This window comes from Barbatula barbatula (assembly GCF_947034865.1).
Source record: "Barbatula barbatula genome assembly, chromosome: 17".
Lineage (NCBI taxonomy): Eukaryota > Metazoa > Chordata > Actinopteri > Cypriniformes > Nemacheilidae > Barbatula > Barbatula barbatula.
In genome coordinates, this window is record NC_136780.1 from 10,757,818 (window position 1) to 10,781,648 (window position 23,831).

The 23,831-nt window shown below is 38.1% G+C and overlaps 1 protein-coding gene across 8 annotated transcripts in view; it reads left to right on the top strand.

Moving 5' to 3' along the window:
* The window catches only part of sulf2b (sulfatase 2b), a 115,209-nt gene extending 93,407 nt beyond the window's left edge, over positions 1-21,802 (top strand). For 3 of the 8 annotated variants that reach the window (XM_079478509.1, XM_079478511.1, XM_079478510.1), the window contains 17 exons: positions 846-997; positions 2,329-2,498; positions 8,715-8,865; positions 8,956-9,131; positions 10,590-10,718; positions 11,599-11,655; positions 12,330-12,462; positions 14,405-14,636; positions 14,796-15,033; positions 15,119-15,215; positions 15,503-15,597; positions 15,893-15,955; positions 16,035-16,204; positions 16,292-16,434; positions 16,531-16,654; positions 18,166-18,199; positions 19,469-21,802. In XM_079478509.1, the coding sequence (XP_079334635.1) occupies positions 846-997; positions 2,329-2,498; positions 8,715-8,865; positions 8,956-9,131; positions 10,590-10,718; positions 11,599-11,655; positions 12,330-12,462; positions 14,405-14,636; positions 14,796-15,033; positions 15,119-15,215; positions 15,503-15,597; positions 15,893-15,955; positions 16,035-16,204; positions 16,292-16,434; positions 16,531-16,654; positions 18,166-18,199; positions 19,469-19,499 (2,195 nt within the window). In that variant the 3' untranslated portion in view covers positions 19,500-21,802. Of the gene's footprint in view, positions 1-845; positions 998-2,328; positions 2,499-8,714; positions 8,866-8,955; positions 9,132-10,589; positions 10,719-11,598; positions 11,656-12,329; positions 12,463-14,404; positions 14,637-14,795; positions 15,034-15,118; positions 15,216-15,502; positions 15,598-15,892; positions 15,956-16,034; positions 16,205-16,291; positions 16,435-16,530; positions 16,655-18,165; positions 18,200-18,985; positions 19,040-19,468 lie in introns of all 8 variants that reach the window. The other 5 variants (XM_079478505.1, XM_079478506.1, XM_079478504.1 and 2 more) reach the window with 2 other exon arrangements.
* The last annotated feature ends 2,029 nt before the right edge of the window (positions 21,803-23,831 follow it).

Below are 23,831 nucleotides of genomic sequence, written 5' to 3' on the forward strand. Positions count from 1 at the left end.
ATATATGTCAGTGCATATAGATTTTGTATTTATAAACACATGTGTACATGTACTTTATATATATTTAAGAAAATATATAAATATAAATGTTTTAATTAAATTAAAATTATATATAGATATAAATTAATACAGGTAAATATTTCCTAAACTAACATATCAGTATGTGTACGTGTGTGTGTTTATAAATACCAAATTACATTACACAGATATTTATTATGTAAACACAAACTTTTATTCTGGTTGCAATTAATCAATGTTATTTTCTCACATTATGTTCTTTACATTTTGTGCTGTTGGATGTTTTTATGTAGAAAGGTGTAAAGCCCGGAAAATGTCTTTAGCTGGGTTTTCACATATACTGGATGTATGTATGTATGTAAAGTGCTTTTGTTGTACTCTACTACTGTACATTTGTACAAGTGAAACGCCTATAAGTATAATCTTGAAATTTAAGTTATATATTATACATTAGGGGTCTCCAACCTTTTTGTAAGCGAGGGCTACCAAAATATCTAAAATCCTCTAGAGGGCTACTTGTTGATAACATACTTTCAAACTTTAAACATGTGATGCCTTATTTTTATGCTCACAGAACCAAATTCAGTTTTCTTTCAGATATTTTTGCACTTGAATATATTAAAGCTTATAACACTTGCTAATAATAAACTTTTATGACGATGTACCACTTGGCTGATCGGTATAGTCACAGATAGTGAGCCCTGTGTTTAGAGGGCACCTTACAGAGTTCATGCGGGCTACCAGGTGCCCACGGGCACCACGTTGCAGACCACTGTTATACATATATTAAACTATAACTATGCTCTTTTGTGTGTTTATTGTCCCAGGATTCTTTGGGAAGTATCTGAATGAGTATAATGGTACTTACATACCTCCGGGCTGGAAGGAGTGGGTCGCCATGGTGAAGAACTCCCGCTTTTACAACTACACCCTGTGCAGGAACGGTGTCCGAGAGAAACACGGGTTTGAGTACTCGAAGGTCAGGGTTGCCCCATCTTTCTTTAAAGATAAACTCCACAAAAGAATGAAAATGCTGTCATGAATTACTCACCCTTAAGTGGTACCACAACAGTTCATCTATGGCACTATAACTTCAATAACTGCATTAACTCATCTACTGCACTGTAATCTTATTAACTGCATTAACTCATCTACTGCACTGTAATCTTATTAACTGCATTTACTCATCTTTTGCACTGCAACTTTATTAAATGCATTTACTCATCTTCTGTACTGCATCTTTATTAACTGCATTTACTCATATAATGCACCGTAACTTTAATAACCGCATTCATTCATCTATTGCACTACTACTTTTATGTCTATAATGAATGCACACTTAAGTCACTTGCACTACTGCTTAGACCTAAACTACATTTCGTTACACTGTACTTGTATATGTGTAATGACAATAAAGTTGAATCTAATCTTTGGAACACAAATCAGGATCATTCGGAAAATGTCTGGGAGCTTTCTGACTCCCCATAGCAACGTATTTACAATGTGGCTTAAACCTTATTTTATGAAGCTTTGAATATACTTTTTGTAGCAAAAGTAACAACTTTATTTAATTTCTTCGATGTAAGTCGCTCATGCACGGCCAGAAGAGCATGTAACGCATGCGTGGGCTGCTGACTGAGAACACCGGCCGCTGCGTCTGCTCAACATGTGTCGTGTGCTCTTCTGAATGCGAGTTTTCATTCTTTGAAGGTCCCCTTCAATATTTCCTTCAATCTCTTCCTAACCAGTTTGAGTGGTAAACTGTGATTTAAAATAGTCAATCTCCTATCTCTCACTTCCTCATTCCCTGTTATCGGCTGTCTTAAAAGGTCATCTATCACCACAAAAAAAAATATTATTATACTAAACATCCTTAAACCTGATATTTTCACTTGAAAATAAAATATATTTATGTTTTCATTTTAGAAAAATCTAACTAAATTTGTATCTAACATGACATAAACAAAAACTCTGCCAGTGGGGTAAAAAATATTTTAGTTTTTCCTTTTAAACAAGATTATTTTTCCTACATCCCCCCCAACAAACATATTTTTCTTGTTTTATTTAAAAACATAATATATACTTATATAATTAAGTTTGTTCTAATTTTTCTCATGTAAATATATCTTGTTAAATATCATGGACAATTGTAGTGGAAAACAAGAAACAAAATAATAAAAAAAATAGTTTGCAGTTCTTTCTTAGTTATTTGAGTTTTTCTAGCTGTTTGCATTTCTATCAACACACAATACTTCAAATTATATATATTCATTTATATTAATTAGATTAGCATTCTTTTTCTTCTTACAGGACTACGTGACAGATCTCATAACCAATGACAGCATCAGTTACTTCCGTATGTCCAAGAAGATCTACCCTCACAGACCTGTGATGATGGTCATAAGCCACTCTGCCCCTCATGGCCCGGAGGACGCGGCCCCTCAGTACACCACTGCATTCCCCAATGCATCACAACACATGTGAGTTCAAACCTTCATGCTTAAATGATCTCACAGTAGTTTGTGCAAATCTGATGCGTTTACTTGATTCTTCATTAACATTAAAGAAACGGTTCAACCAAACAAAAAAATTATATTATTATATTTTACTCAACCACAAGCCATACACACATGCTAAACGAATCTCATCTTTTGAATCTCATTGGTTGTCATGTGACAAGAACCAATCGTTGAGAACATCGCTACCTCTCCGTGCTACAAATCTTAAGTTTTGAATCGAATTGCTTGCCGCGTGTCTAATGACCACGAGAACCGAATAAGATTCAAAAGATGACATTCGTTGAGCTTGGGGCATGTTCAAGCTCAAACCGGTGCACAAAGTTTTGCTACGGTTTGCAACGTTTTGTAGGGGCTGAATGCAGCCCTTGTTTGTCGGCCATTATGGGTAGGAAAATCCAAATGTGTGTTAATTAGCTTACAATATGAATTGTTTTTGCTTACAAATGTATCATTTTGTGTCATGAGACATGTTTTAACCTAGCCACAACCTTCCGATCTCTCTTGTGAGGCCAACCGGAAAGTGACCTTAACTGGAATTCTTTGACTAGCCACTAGAGACTTGCTCCAAAACAGAGGACAATATCATTGAGCCCCATGTTAAAATCTTTACAGCAGGAAAAAACAACATGTTTACAGCCCAATACAAAAAAATACTAATTTTACCCTTCATGACAACTGTGAGGAGGGTGATTTTTTCTTAACTCACCCGTTTAACTTATATTAAGCCTTAAAATACAGCAAATTAGATGCGTGGCCACTTGAGTAACAAGTGGCTTCAGCAACCAGGCGCCTCCGCTCAACCCAGTCCCACCTCTATGCCCATTTTTTATTATCCAGGAATGACATGCTTCGAAAATGCCCACTTTAAGCTTCAAACAGCTCCTCAGAAACCAACGGGTGACGTCACGGACACTGCATCCATGTTTTATAGTCTATGGTATTAACCCTGGACATGTAAACCTGGAATTTGTATGCATTACTTTTATTGTGGGTATTACCAATTGCTTGATACTGGAATCTGATCACATGGCTCCTGGTTAGGACAAAGTGTACGAGGAGGAGAAAACAGCTGGACACACACGTGTCTCTCTGTCTGTCACTCAAGTGCAACTCAATAGTTAAAATGGAAACAGCTTCACACTCCTACACACACACACACACTTGTTTTCTCTCTCTCGGTTTCTTCTGCTCTCTTGCTAATTGCTTACCACATTTACATTTAGTCATTTAGCAGACGCTTTTATCCAAAGCGACTTACAAAGAGTTCGGGGAGCAGTAAGCAATATGTCATATAAAGAGCAATAGTACAATAGGTGCTTATACAAAGTTACTAGTTTCAACAAAAGCTAGACCAATACCTGTAGAGAGAAAGAGGGTTAGTGTAGGTTTTTTATTTATTTTTCATACGACTGTCAAGTATTCGCCGAAGAGGTGTGTTTTAAGTAGTTTTTTGAAGGTTGTGAGAGATGTGGTTGACCGGACCACATTGGGAAGAATGTTCCACCAGGAAGGAGTAGTGAAGGAGAATGAGCGGAAAAGGGATTTAGTGCCCTTCTGAGAAGGCATTACAAGGCGCCGCTCGTTTGCTGAACGCAGGGTTCTTAAAGGGGTGTAGGAGTGTAGTAGGGTGTGAAAGTATGAAAGTATCCAGTGATAGTCCTGTATGCAAACATCAGTGACTTGAATTTGATCCGGGCTTCAACCGGTAGCCAGTGGAGAGAGATGAAAAGGGGTGTCACATGAGCCCTTTTGGGCTGTTGGAAGATGAGGCGTGCTGCTGCGTTTTGAACCAGCTGAAGTGGTTTGATAGCCTTTGCAGGAAGACCAGCAAGGAGAGCATTGCAGTTGTCCAACCTTGAGATGACCAGGGCCTGGACAAGGAGTTGTGCCGCATGCTCAGTGAGGTAGGGTCTAACCTTGCGAATATTAAAGAAGGCATATCGGCATGACCGCGTTGTCTTTGCAATGTGATCATTGAAGGACAGCTGTTCATCAAATATGACTCCGAGGTTCCTGGCTGATTCAGAGGGAGTGATAGTAGACTTGCCAAGCTGGATAGTGAGATCGTGTTGGACCGTGGGGTGTGCCGGAAACACGAGTAGTTCTGTCTTGGCCGGGTTCAGCTGTTCAGCTGCAGGTTACCAACTGGTACTCGCTCACTCGTGCCTTTCACCTGATCTCTCAATTTCTGTCCCTCCAGAAGATAAATCCCCCTGATTCTTCTTCTGTTTTTCCCAGGGTCTGTAATCCCTCCGTCAGAAAGATTCACACTCTCTATCGCACACACACACACACTCCTGAATACAAATACATGTTACATTACTGTGAATGGAACACACAAGTCTGTTTATCTGCACACATACATGCCAGGAAACCCTGTCTACACGTGATGCTCTTTTGAGGTAGCTGGATTTGCAAACCCTCTCTAACCTCTCATGTAATCTCAAAATCACATTTTATAGTTCTCTGTCCATTGTACACCATGACCTCAACATGTGCCGTATCCCAGAATCCCTTGGCCAGATGTCTACAGCTCAGCTGAATAAGGATTTATTCTTGACTGTTATCGCTTTAACTTCATAACTCATGGTTGTATCGCAGATTATAGCCAGTGTTTGTCCAAAACTCTACAGCCAGAAAAATACTTAATCCAATTTACCAATGCAGAAGGACGCTATGCCCACTGCATTGCATTACTTTAGTCGTGCTTATATGAAAGTGTGTTCTGATCAACTAGCATAGCATCAGAATTGCAAAAAAGTTATATATTAACAAAAAAGTGGACTTTAAAGAGAAAACAATACTGACAATGCAAAAAAATATTTTTTTAATTATATATTCGCAAGCTTGTACAAAATTGTGTTATGGCTTTAGATGGACACCCTCAGGGCTGGAATGGGGGATCGCGACGGTCCTTGTTTAGGGAAAAGTCCTGGAATGCCAGATGACCAGTCCGGCTCTGGACACACGCATATATATTATCTACTTCTTGCACCACAAAAGAGCTTCATTACAGCAAATAAAACCTGTAATGTACAAAGTGCTCTTGTACTCTTTCAGAAATCAATTTACTCTTAGGACATTGTGTCTCAAAGACCACACTAACATGAGCGCTCTTATTATTTGCATCAAAGCAACAGAAAGAAAACATGCAGAGAGAGAGAGAGAGAGAGATTCTGGCTATGAATATTGCTGTCTATCTTGAAATATTAAGGATTCAGGAATTCACAAACACGTGTCTGCCCGATGATGGAGAAACTCAAAACAGATGAATGGATTATTTATTTCTCCATCAGCGGCATTCTTCAAATAGAATGTGAGAAGCTTCTCAGGCTGTTACGGGTTTAACAGCCATTTGATCCAACGCTGCAGTAGATAAAACTGAAGATGCAAACCTGCCCACTTTATGACTGGACTAAAACATCCATCATCCTTTCGAAGTGACGGCTCGAGCCGGCCCGGGTTTCGTGAATTCAGAGTGTTTTTATTATTTTTCTGATGTCATCTCCTTCCTCCCATAAAAACAAACAGGCTATGCTGTTCATCCTTTCTCACGTCCGAGCTCTTCAAAAATAAGACGTCCCCCACTATTGCACAGGCACCTGTCACATCACACCTATATAACCATGAATTGGGTCATTTGTTATGGCTTCAATTTGGCCATTGATCTTAAAACGTGCAGATGATTCACCCTCATGTCAGTCCAAACCTGGATGACTTTCTTTCTTCTGAAGAACACAAAAGAAGATATTTTGAAGGATGTTGGTAACCAAACAACACTGAACCCCATTGACTTCTATTATATGGACAGTAAGACAAGTCTTGCGCAAGCCTTTCAGATGTGGTCTGTTCCAGACATACTGTATTAGATTCATCTGTGCTGTGAGCTCTTTCATTAACCGGTGGGTACAAAATCATCCATGACGCCTTTGAACTCCAGTCACACACGCCTCATTCCCCTGCTGTCCGTGCAGAATGGCCCAAAATTCCTGTATCCTTTCCTTATGCTCCATGAAAAATTCCCAAGACTCCCGTTATTCTCTCAGTTCAGTCCACTGCAAACCAGGCGTCACCCTCCCTAATGGCTTCCCGCTAGCACTGTATTTCTCTGCTCCTTGCCCTTGTATAGTTCTGTATTTGATTAACCCCTCGATGCCCCCCGGGCTGGCACAGGGCCACAGGAGGGACATTTTCCAAATCCTCACAGATAGCCGGGTAGTGTGCGCTCGCTCTCCAAGCGCTATTGTTCGGTGGGAAAATCCCCTGTTTCCATCGCCGCGTGATCCTGCTGCACCTGTTTTATCTCCATCACCCGCGTGATAGAGGGAATAATGAAAAAATATGATCAGAACAGAGAGAGAGACAGGCAGTTTGGTGAGGCATTAGAGGATTATATGTTGAGCAATAAAGAAGAGAGAAAAAAACCTAGTGACCTGTCATGCTGTCGACTGGCAACATAGGAGCCTAATTTGAAACGCTGTATATAGACGGCAACTCCACATGACACACAAGAGACTGAACTGCCAATTTCAACATAGTTAACGTTAAGACATTACAGACGGATTCAACAACAAGTTATGCGGGCCAAAGTAATTTACGGTAGACCTCCACAAAGAATCAATAACTGTTGTGTAGTTTTAATTTAACTTAATACAATAAAATATTTAATATAATGCATGTCTGTTTTTGTGTGAATGAATTTGTTAGCAGCAAATGGTTTAATGGTTAAAATACCATTACAATAATCGTGATATTAATAATGATTGATCATGGATGTTATTTCAATACTACATTATACACTTTATGATTATATCATAAATAATTCTGCACCAATATCTAGTCGAGGTGGTAGGTGGTGGTTTTGCCCTCTTTGAACTGCAGTGGTTATGAATTATCTTTGTTTTCCTGGTTCATTGGCCAAAAAGGAAAAACACAACATAAACAAAAATGAAAGATGCATGTGACTATTACATATTTATTAACGTATATTTTAAAAATCAGATTTAGCAATTATATTTTTATCATGAATTATTTTCGCCTCCAAATCTTGACTCAGAAATGTACTTCAACTTCTTTTAAGCTTGTTGCAGTGCATTCTGGGATTGCCGTCTCTGCATAACAATGCACTCAATGCTAGGGTGATGTCTAGATGTCTAGACTGTTATTTCTGGCTACACAAATCACAGATTTTGAACCAAACAAAGATAACTATCATGACATGCTGCCTAATGGTGTGTGCATACCAAAAGCTAAGCGTTGCGTTCTTCGCTCTAGATTATTTGCCGGATTATTTGTTTTTGCGCCTCTCACAACATTTTGCGACGAGGAGTATCTTTGTGCATCCGGACCTGTCAAACAGTATTTCCAAAAAGAATGTGTTCATTAATAACACACTTGTTGTGTTACAGAATTTTAACACATTAAGTGTCGTTTTGTGTTGATAATATGTTGTCCTTTACTAGGCAGATGTGTTCAGTTGTGTAACATAACAGTTATTTAAGTGTACATTGCCGTTCAAGTCGACAAAGGATCAACTACACAAACGTGTCACTTTAAGATCTCACTGCGTACACAAAACAGTAGAGATATTAAATCACCCCTTGTCGCCAAGTTGTTATCGCTCCAAATATATGGCCCCCTCAAAACAAGGCCAAGCAGAAAACAGCCCAGCATGACGATGTTCACATTGATTTGTGTCTGCAGACGGAATTAAAGTAATGGCTGTAAACGGTAAAGCCAGGTGCTTTTAATCACAACCGTTCAAGCATCCTGTATAAGTGCTGTTTCCTTCTAATCCGCCACTCATGCCTGTCACATAAGAAAGGGGGCGGAAAACACTTCTCCTTTATCCTTCAATAATGGTTGAAAGACCATCACATCGACAGTGTCATTTTGTCAGTCGCCGTGAGACTGTAATATTGTGGCGTGACATTTTTGAAAGGACAAGTGAGAGAGTGTCGCGCACTTGTAATTCTAACCCAACATGTACACACACAAACACACACATACCTTCGCACACTCACACGGACACATCCCGGCTGTCAAAATCACTGTGCTTGCTTTCCTCCAACATAAGCAGAACAAAGAGAGCAAACGGTGTCTGAAGAACCTGCCTCGATTTCCCTCATTCACGCTCCAGCACACCCACTGACTGTGACTCTCTTCCTCCCCATTCAGAACGCCCAGTTATAACTACGCCCCTAATCCAGACAAACACTGGATTATGCGCTATACCGGCTCCATGAAGCCCATTCACATGGAGTTCACCAACATGCTACAGAGGAAGAGACTGCAGACGCTGCTGTCTGTGGATGACAGTGTGGAGAAGGTACACACACACCTACATCCCATTTAAATTCAGTACGATGTCCCATGATGCTTTTGTCCTACTTACTTACCTGCTTTTGTCTGAATGTAGATTTATAACATGCTGGTGGACACCGGAGAGCTGGACAACACGTATGTGATCTACACTGCTGATCACGGATATCACATCGGTCAGTTTGGATTGGTCAAGGGGAAGTCAATGCCTTATGAGTTTGACATCAGAGTGCCCTTTTACGTCCGTGGCCCGAACGTGGAGGCAGGAGGCATGTAAGTACACTCGTTTGTTTGTCTGTGTCATATTGCATCCAGTATTTAGGTCTAAGTTTTGTGATTCTTGATAGAGTTGTTTGTGAAGAGAGAAAGCTATCACAATAAGGACGTGACGCAGGCCTGACTTGAACCTGCATCCCCACGGGAGCATCACAGCTCTGATAAGAGTCACGTTTCATTTAAGAGCCCTCGGTTAGTCTGCTGTATAGTGTGTACTGACTAATGCGGTGGTCAGACTAGACTTTTCAGCAGAAATTCGTTTGGACGGTGCAACCAAAATGGGTGGGAGCGATTCCAACATCTTTTACATTTAACAAGGTGACCTCTTGATCTTCAAACGTGAATTGACAGTGAAAGCTCTTCCATGTTATTCAGAATTTTCTTCCCAACCACAGGAACAAGCCACAACACGATATGTTAGTCACTTGGTTAATAATGATCATGTGGCAATGGTTAGCCCCGCCCGGCTTAAAAAATCTCATTGGTCTAAAATCACATTCTGCATGATCGTGCATTTAAAGATCAACAACAAAATATTAAATACATTATTTATTTTTTATAAATCGCCCAGAATTAAGTTCACAGACGATATTCATCTACGGTAATCTGTTTACCTTACAATCCATTTCTGTTTGTTGGTTCACAAATTAGATGCATTTTGGAATTCGACAGCCCAAGTCCTCTTTTAAAAATTTATACGGGTTTAATAAGAGGGTAAGTAAATATAACATGATTTGGGGTAAAAAGAATGTTCATATTGGCTAATTTGTTGTGTGTAAATATTTTTTTATGAAAACTTGTTGTGTCACATCTGGTCAGAATACTCTGTTATATAAGAGGTTTGCAGGTGCACTATTTGTTCATTACTGTCATGTTATAATCACATATCTCTCTCTCTATCTCTCTTTAACTTAATATCATTCGTCTTGTTTAGCTCTGCTGCGTTATTCAACTTCACTGGGTTTCTCAGAAAAGCTGATAACAGGGCTAACTGTAGATCCACTGTGAAAGACACAGAAAAAGATAAAAGTTTAGAGAGATAGTTCAGTGGGAGGATCAGGAGGAGAGAGGCACAGCTGAGATCAGTTTAACATTAAATGAGTCACTAGACACAATGGATAATTCAATGGTTAAAGCTCATTTCAAGTGATTTCATTCATCTGCACAGTCCATTCAAATCATTTTAAGTGAACCGTCATCGACACCCATCAAGATTGAAAGATGACAAGCTAAAGCATGTTTATGGTGTTTGGATTTGTGTACTATCAAAGCAAATTTTCCCCCACCGACTTCCATTGTCTGAAACATTTCTCATTTCTCTTCGGTTTATCTTTCTATTTCTCTCTTATTGCTCTCGCTCTGTTCGTCTTAATGTTGTCAGTCACTGTGCATGTTCTGTTCATCTGGTTTTCTGACCATCATGTCAAATGGCGACTTCCTCTTCTGTTTCCATAGCAACCCCCACATTGTCTTGAACATCGACTTGGCCCCCACCATCTTGGACATTGCTGGGATAGATGTTCCATCAGACATGGACGGCAAGTCAATCCTCAAACTCCTGGACACTGACCGTGTTATGAATAGGTGAGTATCTGGAATTGGAAATGACATTTACAATGCGTTTAAGTTTTGTAGAGGGAAATACTGTTGCAGGATTTTGATTGGAGTGCTGTTTTGTGGAGCTTCATCAATTTGGAACTTCTATATGCATAAGTTGTTTGTAAATGTAAAATTTTACCGATTGGCACTTTATAAAAATGCTATGAAGTGACGGATTTGTATTTATATTTATTATAATATATTATATTTGATGTTTGATGTTGATAGACAGGGTTTAGACCTGCAATACAATTCTATAGAGTTCTGTAAAGCAGGCAGTTAAAATATCACTTATCTCTATCGTCCATAAGGCAAAAACTGGACGTCTGATCACAGTGAAAAGTAATAGCACACTTCGCAACAAGCTTAATAATTTAAGGTAGCATTCATGTCTGTAGCAATGTGGGAGGAATAAATAATGTACAACGGTAACAACGTTAGTAATGATGATGCAGTAGCAAGACGGTATAGAAGAAAACACGTAAGCGAGAGTAGACCAGCAAGGACACGCTTAAATCCGGTAGAAACTCTTGTAGAGATTAGAGAGGGTTTGCGTGAGCGAGCGATCGATAGCTCATATCTGCAATTGAAGGTCAGGAGGTACACAAGCACTTCTGTTTTAACGCCTTCATATCTCCTGGAGGAAAAAAGAAAAACACTTTAAACTAGAGTAGAGGCTGGAGTTCTGTTCAGCTGACACATGTCATCTTTTTTGGATTACCGTTCTGCTTGTTTCTTAGACTTTGGCTGAACTGGTTGCATTTAGTCACAGTTTGAGAGAACTCACAGACTAAACTGATAGACGGCCAGTCTGCTGCTGCAGGCCATAAGGAACAAAACCAGTAAATGAACTTTCTGATTGCAGGTTCCAGTTCAACAAGAAGGGAAAAGTGTGGAGAGACTCGTTCCTTGTGGAGAGAGGGTGAGTCAGACAAAACTCATTTATGTGTGTGTATGACTTTGGCTTTACTTGTGTCTGTTGTGAGGTTTTGAAAGCGTCCTCATAAAAATTGAAGTGAAGTTATCTTCACTATTTAAAAAGCTCGGGCAACTTTTCTTTTGTTTCAAAACTATTCATTTGGACATGTGTGCTTTAAGGTGTAGTACAGCATGGTTTACGGTATTGTATTGTTTTTAACGGAGTCTATAATGGTGTCTACTGGATGGATGGATTTTTTTGGTGGGGTGTTTTCTGGCAGGTTATTACTATAGGAATAATGCCCAAAACAGACTAGAAAAGGAATTTTGAAATGGTTTTAAGGGAAAATGATAACGTTTCATAATGGTATTTTAATGAATACCATTAGAATAGCACATGCCTGGCTCGAAGTTCCGGTCTGTGTTGGTTACCGGTCTGGCTAGTGACTAATAATATAACTATTTATATATATATTTTATAATAACATTAATTAATAATGTTTTATTGTATAACAATTGTATTAAATAAAATTTGTGCCACGCAGTAGCGTTTGTTTATGTTGTTCCTGCTGTTTGAAACCGTCTGTATTTATGTTCCGTTTTTGGGGGGATAAAAAAGTCAATGAATGTTTATGAAGTGAACATTAATGCTTTCTTTTCTTGTGACGATGATGACAGAAAACTGCTGCATAAGGTGTTGGATGAAGGGAAAGATATGGCCCAGGAGGAAAACTACCTGCCCAAATACCAGCGTGTTAAAGACTTGTGTCAGCGTGCAGAGTACCAGACGCCATGTGAACAAATTGGTCAGGTACAAACAATTCTAATGTGCTCTGCTGGAGAGGATTTATTTCCTCTTATTTTTTTCTGACGCACTCTTTGTCTTTCTCTTTCTCACACACACACACACATAGAGATACCCAGAGAGGACTTCTGGGTAATCTGCATTGTTCTGAAATTAAAATAGACGACTTAGACTAAATAGCTTATTTTGTCCCTACTACATTATGAAACACTGAAGCTTGCAGTGGTGATGCATCTAATATAAAACAAGCATCTGTGATTCATTTACTTTCTCTTTGTTATCATACGCGACATTCTGGTACTGTGACTCGTTTTTTTGTGTGGTGTTTTGCTGAGTGGTCTCTGCAGTTATTACCACTCACAGTAAGTGACAGCGGCAATATTCTCTCCAGCAAACAGCTTTCAGTCGCGCGCTTTAATATCTTGCTGTCAGTTCTATTTAAATTACAAAATGAAATGCAAATAAGTGCGTGCTTGCTTTTATATACAGCAACAGTACTTAAACACACCTCCAAGTGTGTAAAAGTGACCTATTTGTCAGTTATGGTGACCCATACCCGAAATGTGACCTCTGCATTTAACCCATCCAGAGAGTAGTGAACACACGTACACCCGGAGCAGAAACAAAAAACTTCTTTGTGTTTTGGATGTTCATTTACAGAACTCAGTTGTGTTTAGTTGTTTATGTGCGTGTATATGAACAGACGTAAAACAAAAACTAAGGAATAACTTTTCTGTTTATAGTCATCTGAACATACTGTAAATATGTCAAAAGTTGAAATACGTACATATTTTGTCTTACGTTATTGTCAGAGTCCTCTAGACCATCACGAGCGTATAGCATGTCACAAGCGTAACCCCTTAAGGGTTCAAACCAATACTCATTCAGTTACCAGCCCTGAACTTTAATCTGCACCTCCCCTTTAAGGAGCACAAGTGTTGAAACATGTGTTTGTCAGTGTAGTTGTTACAGCTTATACCGTGTGGGGACAGAAGCATTGAGTCATTGCGCTGAGAGGTGTGAAGCTCCTGGTGTTCTGCTGAGCGCCGTGTTCCTCATTAGCGAGCCTTTAAATGAGAATCATGTGATAACTGCGGATGAATAAGAAGCCAGGTATAGGGCAGGGATCATTTTCACCTGTTAATTCTGGTGTGTAAACACACAAACGCTCAAACAGGAAGAGACGTTTGCGCTGTCACACGTCAGGTGAAAAGTTAATGGGGGTTGGAGATGGGCACCATTTCTCTGTAGCAGACGCTGTTAGATATAGTTAAGTCACAGTGGAATGTACTTATTACACAATGTATCTGTTTTAGAAAAAGTTGTTAGGTTTTAAAGTTTCTTTATGACGTTTAACATGGTGAAAATGAAAATCACATGAATTTAACCATCGACGGCACTCACTTAAAAACTGACAAATATTTTCACACATTTATGCATTTGAGTAATATTATAACACTGAGTTTAAACAGTAAAAAAACAGTTAATAAAAATGAGTCGTCCAAAGCTTCAGAAGCGTAGATTGTATTTGTCTTTGAAGACTAATTCTGTCTTCACGAACCAAGTTCCAGGTCTACTCACCTGTTATTTGTTCATCCCACCTTCCCTGTGCTACAGAAATGTCTAGAATTTTCTGACATGGACAATTGGAAAATCATTTTTAAAATGTGTACAAATCTGTACAGTTTTTGTTTACTTGCAATATATCGATGTATTAATGATATAAGCTCAACATTTACAGTACTTGAGCTAAATATACACTTAAACCTTGATGAATTAAAAATTACAGCAATAGATTACAGAATTACAGAATTGTACAAGATACGATTTTGAATTCCGTACTATTGATCTTATTAATCTTATAATAATTTTGTAAAAATCATAGTATTTCAGTGGTACCATGCCTACGGGTTTGTGAAAATACATTAAGATTTTTGCCTCTCTGCAGAAGTGGCAGTGTGTGGAAGACACCACAGGGAAGATGAGATTATCTAAATGTAAAGCCATGGCCAGCCTGTCTTCTGTGAGGAAGCCTCCTGTATCCAACATGAAATCACAGATGCACCTGCAGAGTATGAATGCTGATGTCAGTGTGAACTCTGACCCTCGGGACTGCAATTGCGAACCTAAAACCTACAGACTGAGCACGTACTCCAAAAACAAACTTTTCTCCAAAAAGAGTGAGTAGACATCTGGCACATCTACACACTGTACATACACACCAAAGCAAAAACAAACCAATTTCCATGCCTCCTTTGAAATGTTATTTTTGCCTCTGCTGCCCTCTGGTGGAAATAAATACTAATACACCACCTGCTTCACATCCGCTTGTTTGGCAGAACTGAAGTCATTGAAGAGCTACTCTAGGAATCGCTATGCTCGGGCTGTTTCCATCGAGATGGAGGGAGATCTGTACGCAGCGGACCTGGATGATGAATACAGACCCACGGGCGGCAGGAACTACAGCATAGGACAGAACACAGCGGATGAGGGAGAGTTTAGTGGGATGGGAGCCACCGCAGTCAGCCAGAGCAGCAACAGTCTGACTTTACCTTCATCTATTAAAGTCACTCACAGGTGAGAGAGAAGCAGGTCGTGTGTGTGCGTGTACAAGTGTGTGTCACAGATGTGTGAAATTTAGTTGTTTGTTGTCCATATACAGGTGTTCCATTTTGGCCAATGATACAGTGAAATGTGACGTCGGTCTGTACAAATCTCTGCAAGCGTGGAAGGATCACAAGCTCCATATTGACCATGAAGTATGAAACAAACTGCAGCCAATCACACAGCAGATACATATTCTTAAAGAGATAGTCCACCTGGAAGGTTATTTACTCACCCTGATATTGGCAAATCAGAGTTTGTACGGACCACTTTTCTTCACATCCTTTTTTTGTTGAGCCTGGGAGTCCCATTCTGTTTCTGCTAAATAACTTTATTTATTGCATAATGGAAGACAATGAAAATAAACAGGTTTATATAGAATACAGAATTAAATAAAATGTAGATAAGCATGTGATACGACGCAATGCTCTCTTTTTCACAGATCGAAACACTCCAGACGAAGATTAAAAACCTGCGTGAGGTCAGAGGTCACCTGAAAAAGGCACGACCTGAGGACTGTGACTGCAGCAAATACATGTGAGACTCACATCTGTCAAACCTCTGTTAATCTGAATATGTCTCATTCAGTCTAACTGTAGTCAGTTCTGTCTTCATTTCTGCATAAGTAATACATTTATATATTCATTATATTTCAATAATATGAATTATACTGAATATATGATACTATTATTGATTAATATTTAACTCATTAAAACTATGAAATAATTATATATCTATGGGGATAGTGTTGTGACTAAAAGTGATTATGTACTTTATACAGTATACAAAACAATGTCAGTTATCATTTATTTTCTTGTTTCTTTTGTTTCAGTTACAAGTCCAAATACAAGAGTAAACTGAGAAGGTACAAAACAGGAAGTGTCCATCCATTCAGGTTGGTTTCTGTCTACATGTGTCTGTTTATGTTTGCACATGAATGCATCTAAAGTTCATTTTTCTTTCTCTCTCTGTAGGAAAGGGTCGGAGAAAGATAAGAAGACCTGGATATTGATGGAGCAAAAGCGCAGGAAGAAACTAAGGAAGCTGCTGAAGCGTCTGCGCAACAATGACACCTGCAGCATGCCTGGCCTCACCTGCTTCACACATGACAACCAGCACTGGCAGACTGCCCCCTTCTGGACATGTGAGACACACACACACACACATATACCAGCAGACACAATCCATGAGTCTGGGCTGGATCAACTTATTATTGTGTCTTGGTTTGCAGTGGGCCCGTTTTGTGCATGCACCAGTGCCAATAACAACACCTACTGGTGCATGAGGACAATAAATGAGACACACAACTTCCTGTTCTGTGAATTTGCCACTGGATTTCTGGAATACTTTGACCTCAATACAGATCCATATCAGGTCAGCGGTCAAGACTACCAACTGTCATTTACATTTTATAGCATGAAATGTAACACTTTTGAAGCAGTTTTGTGATGTAAATCTTTCTTTATGTAGTTGATCAATGCAGTGAACACACTGGATCGCTATGTTCTGAATCAGCTGCACGTTGAGCTTATGGAGCTCAAAGGCTGTAAGGGGCACAAGCAGTGTAACCCCCGCACACGCAGCTTTGACGTCGGTCAGTGACACATACACACATCACACGCACTACAGCATCCTCTAGTCCAGCGACACACACATACACTTCCCTCTGAAGGGATCAAAAGTGAAATTACATGGGAATATGACATCTTCATCATCCTCATCCTCACCTGACCACCGGCCCTGCCTTGCTTTCTCTCCTCTTTGTTTTTTGTTTATGCAAACACAAGCTTCCACATCTGTCCTGAAGGATAAACGCTTTCTGACGGCAGAACACATCAAAGATTATGGTGTTGAAATGTCCCGAGATTGATCTTATATGTAGAACATATTGTCAAAGACTGGGTCTTAAACAGGCATAGAAATAAAATCACATTTCTAGAGATTATTACAGCGATGAAGATAGAAGAGAGAGACAAAGTTCTTACAATCTGATAAAATATCTTCATGCGTAATACTTGAAATAAATTGAAAGAACATACAAGGGTGGATGAGTAATTTATAATATCTTTTAGTTTGAAAATATGTTCTACAAACATACAGACATTCCCATTAAAGTATAAAAATATTATATTATTATTATTATTTCTGAGCATTTGGATGTTTCCATTACAGTAAGTTATTAAACAATATTTCTGAATGTTTTAGAAATTCTACCAACAGAGTAAGAATCTGAAGACTTTGGTTCCAAAATTAGATTAAAACTCTGTTTCAAAATGTTTCTAAAATCATGTTTTTTATTATGTTATCATGTTTTTCTGTTTTATTGTGTTAGTTAGCTGTGTTTTAATTGATTTATTATGGCTTTAATCAAAACAAACCAACTTCAGTTTCATTGATATGAATGGGAAAGCACAACAAAAAGCATGATTTTTGAAATCTTTTTCAAACAAGAGTTATCTCAACTCTTCATGTGTTTTATACAAACATTTTTAGAACAATTTAGGGGATTTTTTAAGGGATAGTCTACCCAAAAATGAAACTTCGGTCATGAATTACTTTACTCATCCTCAAATTGTTCCAAACCTGTATAAATGTCCTTGTTCTGTTGAACAAGAAAGATATTTTAAAGAATGCTGAAACTGAGATTTCTAAGGTACCGTTGACTACCATAGTAGACTTTTTTTTAAATGGAAGTCAAAGTTGCCCCTCAACTGTTTGTTTTGTATCTTTCAAATGTTATCTGTGCTTCACAAAACTAAAAAATGATACAATAATTGTTCTATCATGGTGGTCAATAGAAATGTCAGTTGCTAACATTGATCCAAATATCTTTCTCTGTGTTCAAACAAACAAATAAATGAATACAGATTTGGAACAGCTTGAGGGTGATTAAATAATGACAGAATTTCTTCATTTTCATTCAGTATCTTTATTATATAAAACAGAGCTCTGTACTTTCCAAAATATGATGTTTATCAAGCTCACTGATTCAAGAACAGTTCATCCGACCACAGATGGTACACCTCTAGCAATGCTCTCAGGATCTGAAAGATACATCACATTGTTTGACACCATCTCTAACTAATGATATTGTCTCTTCTTCAGGAGGCAAAGAGAGAAGCAGCTTTGATGAATACAGGTATCACTGCCAATTAAATGTAACTCAATTTAGACTAGAAAGCTACTGTTAAGGTTATTGGGGTGCAGATATTAATCTCTCCACATGTGCCGTTTGGCTGTAGATGGATTGGAGCTCAAACATGAATGTTGAATTAGTCTGATGCACATCACACACACACACAAAGGCACGACAGGGATTCACTTCACAATGACAAATGAAGGATACGACATCACAGAGAAAGACACTGACACTGATGTGAGATCAGGTGTTTAAAGAATGCTCCGGGTTAAGCCGTGTTAAGAGCATCTGTAGCAATAAACAACATCCGTGAGTTAAAAAAATGCATTAAATAATAATGCATTTACGATAGTAGTCTATGGGGAAAGAACACTGGAGGGTTTACGGTCAGAAATGTGCAGCTTTTACAAATTTACATTTCTTCAAATTGTTAAACTGGATGTAGTCGTCGTCAATTCAGTAAAACATGTCTTTCATATATTAATTTATTTAACAATATACATCATTTGAAAAAGTCGACAGAACTGTGTATATAATCATAGAAAATCGTTGAATTACATTTAAACTTCCTCGACAATCTAGATGTCTTCTCCTTCAGATGTTACTCTCTTCCAGTGAGCTTTAGTCTTTGTTCTTCTTGCCTTATACTGTGCATTGCATGGGTTTCACTTGGGTGCTTTTGTGTGTACGTGAAAGTCTTGAGTTCTCTGATTGGCTCTGTCTCTATCACATGCTTTAGTTTGGGGGCGGGGTAACAGTTTGTCTTATCGTTGCTTGTTGCATTAGGCAGTTTCATCGCCGGACATGGCCTAAAGTGAGGAAGCCTGTCTCCAAATCGCTGTGAGTTTGGATAATAATTCTGCTTCTCGTCAATAGGATACAATGCCACCAAGCCACTACCTTGTCTGACTCACCTCTCTCTCTCTCTCTCTCTCTCTCACTTTAATTTTATCTTCTCTTTAATGCATTCAGTTATGCCTGGCATGCTTGATACAGCTTTAGTTTGTAGAGGCAGTTTTCCTTCCTTTCTATCTGCATGGGAACTGATCACGAGGGAAGATTCCCACCACTTTCCCGCAACCGATCATCTTCACCCGATGCCTGAAACATCTGTGTTCTGCCTTGTTGATTTTTCAGGGTTTCTTTTTATTTTCCATCGAATCACAAGCATCATCTCCATTTAGATTTGTCCGATCTGGTATTCAAAGTGGTCTTTTTGTACACTAAACTGTGATTCGTGTTGGTGTTTGTATGTGTGTTTCCCCACAGAGGGCAAATTTGGGAAGGCTGGGAAGGATAATTCGCAAAAGGAGGAAGTCCCGGAAGACACCCACCTGTTTCCCGGGGAGTCGAACTGGTCAGAACTTGAACCCTTGTACAGACTCGATGAGCACGCCTATGATCTCAAACTCAACTTCACACTCAGTCTGGAGGACTGGGCTCATTTCAGCCGCTCTGTGGACCACATGTTCACGCTCCTCAGCAACGACAACCAGCCCTACTCTCCGCCCCGCCCGAAGGATGGAAAAACGGGGCGAGGCCACGCCCTGGTGTCCTCCTCCAGCCAATCCGCTTCAGCCATCTACCTGACCACCCTGGCCACACCCGCTCTTTTATTGAAGGAAGCAGGCGCTGAGGTTTTGAGAGACGCTTTGGGGTTAGACTGGGGGGGACGTCCCTCCTCTTTTTCATCTTTGGCACGTCGCCCGCCACCTGTTGAGTCGGAGGCGGGCAATGCGGATTGGGACGCTCCCCCTGAGCTCTTTGGTGAGAGAGAAGGGAGGGATAAGGAGGAAGAGGAGGAGTTTGTGAAGAAATGGACAGGGAGGTTAAGCTCCGCCCACTGTGACTGCAACGATGTTTTGCAGGAGACGGTTTGACTCTGATTTCATGTTCCTCTCACTCCCTCTCTCTCCTCAGAAGAAACATCTAAAATATTCAAAAACAAGGTTTAATGGCAGCCGACGTTGCTTCTGTTTGTTTTTCTCTCTTGTATGTTCGCTCCATTTCTTTGGTTAACTGGCCTCAGAAGAGCGGCATCATTCTGCAACATTCCCAGCTACAGTCGGTCCGTTTTCTCAAACCGTCTATGAGATCCGCTAGGCTGTGAACAGAGCTCATCCTTTTCTCTTTTAACATAGAAAGTATCCACACATTTTTTATTCTTTTAGATTTGTTTTGTTCCAGAGGGATTTGGGAAGGGGTGGGGGTTATGATTCGTAATAGTAAAAGTTTGTCAAATCACATGGAATGAGTTACTTGATTCAGTTTGAAATCTGTTTTGCACCATGATCCTTGGGGGCTGCTTCTCGCTTGGTGTCTCTTGAAGGTATCTCCCTTTGTGGGACGTTGTCTTCTACAGCCTTACAACTTTACAGAACAACACCTCAAAATAGGTCAATGGTGTGTGTGTGCGTGTGTGTGTGTGTGCGTGCGCACTAAAGGGGTTCCTTGTCTTTTGAAGTGAACAATTATTGCTCTTACATCAGGGTGATAAAATAGATTTTTCAGATTTCATGTGTCACTCGTGATGGATGTTAAATCAATACTAGTTCACATGTGGATATTGGCTCTTTTTATTTTGATAGTAAAATGTTCATTTTGTGTCTGCTTGATGTGAATGAATAAAAAATGTGAATACGGATAATTTCTTCAAACAGCCATTCGGTTCTACAATGTATTTGACTGATAATTTGTTATTCCCAGCACACAGACAGATGTCTGTCAAAATCTGAAGTAATGAACATGCGTCCATGTTTTTAAGCCCTGCTTGTTCTTGAAACATTTGGTTATACACAGTGCTACTAATAGCAGAGCAACTATATGAAATTGATGTATGTATTTTAATGTGTGTTTGCGAATTATGTAAATGGTTAAAAATATTTTTTATTGTACATTTCAAAAACGCAACTGACCGCCAGGCATCGCTCCATCCAGCAGGTTTGATTATTTATGCAGTATATTTTTAACAAGCCTTTAATACACATATTGAGTCTTTATGGTGACGTAATCATTACATTATCTATCCACCCACATCAAATCAGACCCGACTGGCTTCTAGAGGACTGTGACTGAGATGATGATGTGCTAGAGGGTATCTGATCCTAGATCAGCTAACTTACTCTGGGATATTTCATCAGTACAGATCATTGTGTTCATGGACATTATTCATTTATCTGAGGTGAAATAGATACAATGGCAAAGTTAGCCGCGTTCTTCGTCTAGGGGCACCTTGTATAATGTATGGATATAAAATTTGCACCCAAAATTCTGTTATCTCTTTTTCTGTCATCATAGTTCATGTTAATACACCACATCAATGTTCATGAGTGTATTTAATGGAGTTTTGTCTGAGATTGTGTAATAACTTTAATGTACTGTGTAGGAAAAGTCGGAGGTTAGGAGACTGCTCGGATAAAGAGAGTTCCCATGGGGCTTTCACGGGAAAGAGTGTTTTTGAAATAAGATTTTAAAAGAGATGAGACAGTTTTAACATAAAATCTTGTACAGTTCTATAGATTTATCATACCTATATTTTTGTTTCAGTTTACCAGTGAACATTTGATAGTGCCCATTACTTTGTGAATAAAGTGTTGAATGCCTAAACAGTGTGCTCTACAACTCTTTTTTCATAATAGACAGACAAACAGATAGATACAGTATTAGTATTTTATAGACAGACAGATAGATAGATACAGTATTAGTATTTTATAGACAGACAGATAGATACAGTATTTTGTATTTTATAGACAGACAGATAGATACAGTATTAGTATTTTATAGACAAGACAGATAGATACAGTATTAGTATTTTATAGACAAGACAGATAGATACAGTATTAGTATTTTATAGACAGACAGATAGATACAGTATTAGTATTTTATAGACAGACAGATAGGTACAGTATTTTGTATTTTATAGACAGACAGATAGATACAGTATTAGTATTTTATAGACAGACAGATAGATACAGTATTAGTATTTTATAGACAGACAGATAGATACAGTATTAGTATTTTATAGACAAGACAGATAGATACAGTATTAGTATTTTATAGACAGACAGATAGGTACAGTATTAGTATTTTATAGACAGACAGATAGATACAGTATTAGTATTTTATAGACAAGACAGATAGATACAGTATTAGTATTTTATAGACAGACAGACAGATACAGTATTTTGTATTTTATAGACAGACAGATAGATACAGTATTAGTATTTTATAGACAAGACAGATAGATACAGTATTAGTATTTTATAGACAGACAGATAGGTACAGTATTAGTATTTTATAGACAGACAGAAAGATACAGTATTAGTATTTTATAGACAGACAGATAGATACAGTATTAGTATTTTATAGACAGACAGATAGATACAGTATTTTGTATTTTATAGACAGACAGATAGATACAGTATTAGTATTTTATAGACAGACAGATAGATACAGTATTAGTATTTTATAGACAGACAGATAGATACAGTATTAGTATTTTATAGACAAGACAGATAGATACAGTATTTTGTATTTTATAGACAGACAGATAGATACAGTATTAGTATTTTATAGACAAGACAGATAGATACAGTATTAGTATTTTATAGACAGACGGATAGATACAGTATTAGTATTTTATAGACAGACAGAAAGATACAGTATTAGTATTTTATAGACAGACAGATAGATACAGTATTAGTATTTTATAGACAGACAGATAGAAACAGTATTTTGTATTTTATAGACAGACAGATAGATACAGTATTAGTATTTTATAGACAGACAGATAGATACAGTATTTTGTATTTTATAGACAGACAGATAGATACAGTATTAGTATTTTATAGACAGACAGATAGATACAGTATTAGTATTTTATAGACAGACAGATAGATACAGTATTAGTATTTTATAGACAGACAGACAGATACAGTATTAGTATTTTATAGACAGACAGATAGATACAGTATTTTGTATTTTATAGACAGACAGATAGATACAGTATTAGTATTTTATAGACAGACAGAAAGATACAGTATTAGTATTTTATAGACAAGACAGATAGATACAGTATTAGTATTTTAAAGACAGACAGATAGATACAGTATTAGTATTTTATAGACAGACAGATAGGTACAGTATTAGTATTTTATAGACAGACAGAAAGATACAGTATTAGTATTTTATAGACAGACAGATAGATACAGTATTAGTATTTTATAGACAGACAGATAGATACAGTATTAGTATTTTATAGACAGACAGACAGATACAGTATTTTGTATTTTATAGACAGACAGATAGGTACAGTATTAGTATTTTATAGACAGACAGAAAGATACAGTATTAGTATTTTATAGACAAGACAGATAGATACAGTATTAGTATTTTATAGACAGACAGATAGATACAGTATTAGTATTTTATAGACAGACAGATAGATACAGTATTTTGTATTTTATAGACAGACAGATAGGTACAGTATTAGTATTTTATAGACAGACAGACAGATACAGTATTTTGTATTTTATAGACAGACAGATAGGTACAGTATTAGTATTTTATAGACAGACAGAAAGATACAGTATTAGTATTTTATAGACAAGACAGATAGATACAGTATTAGTAT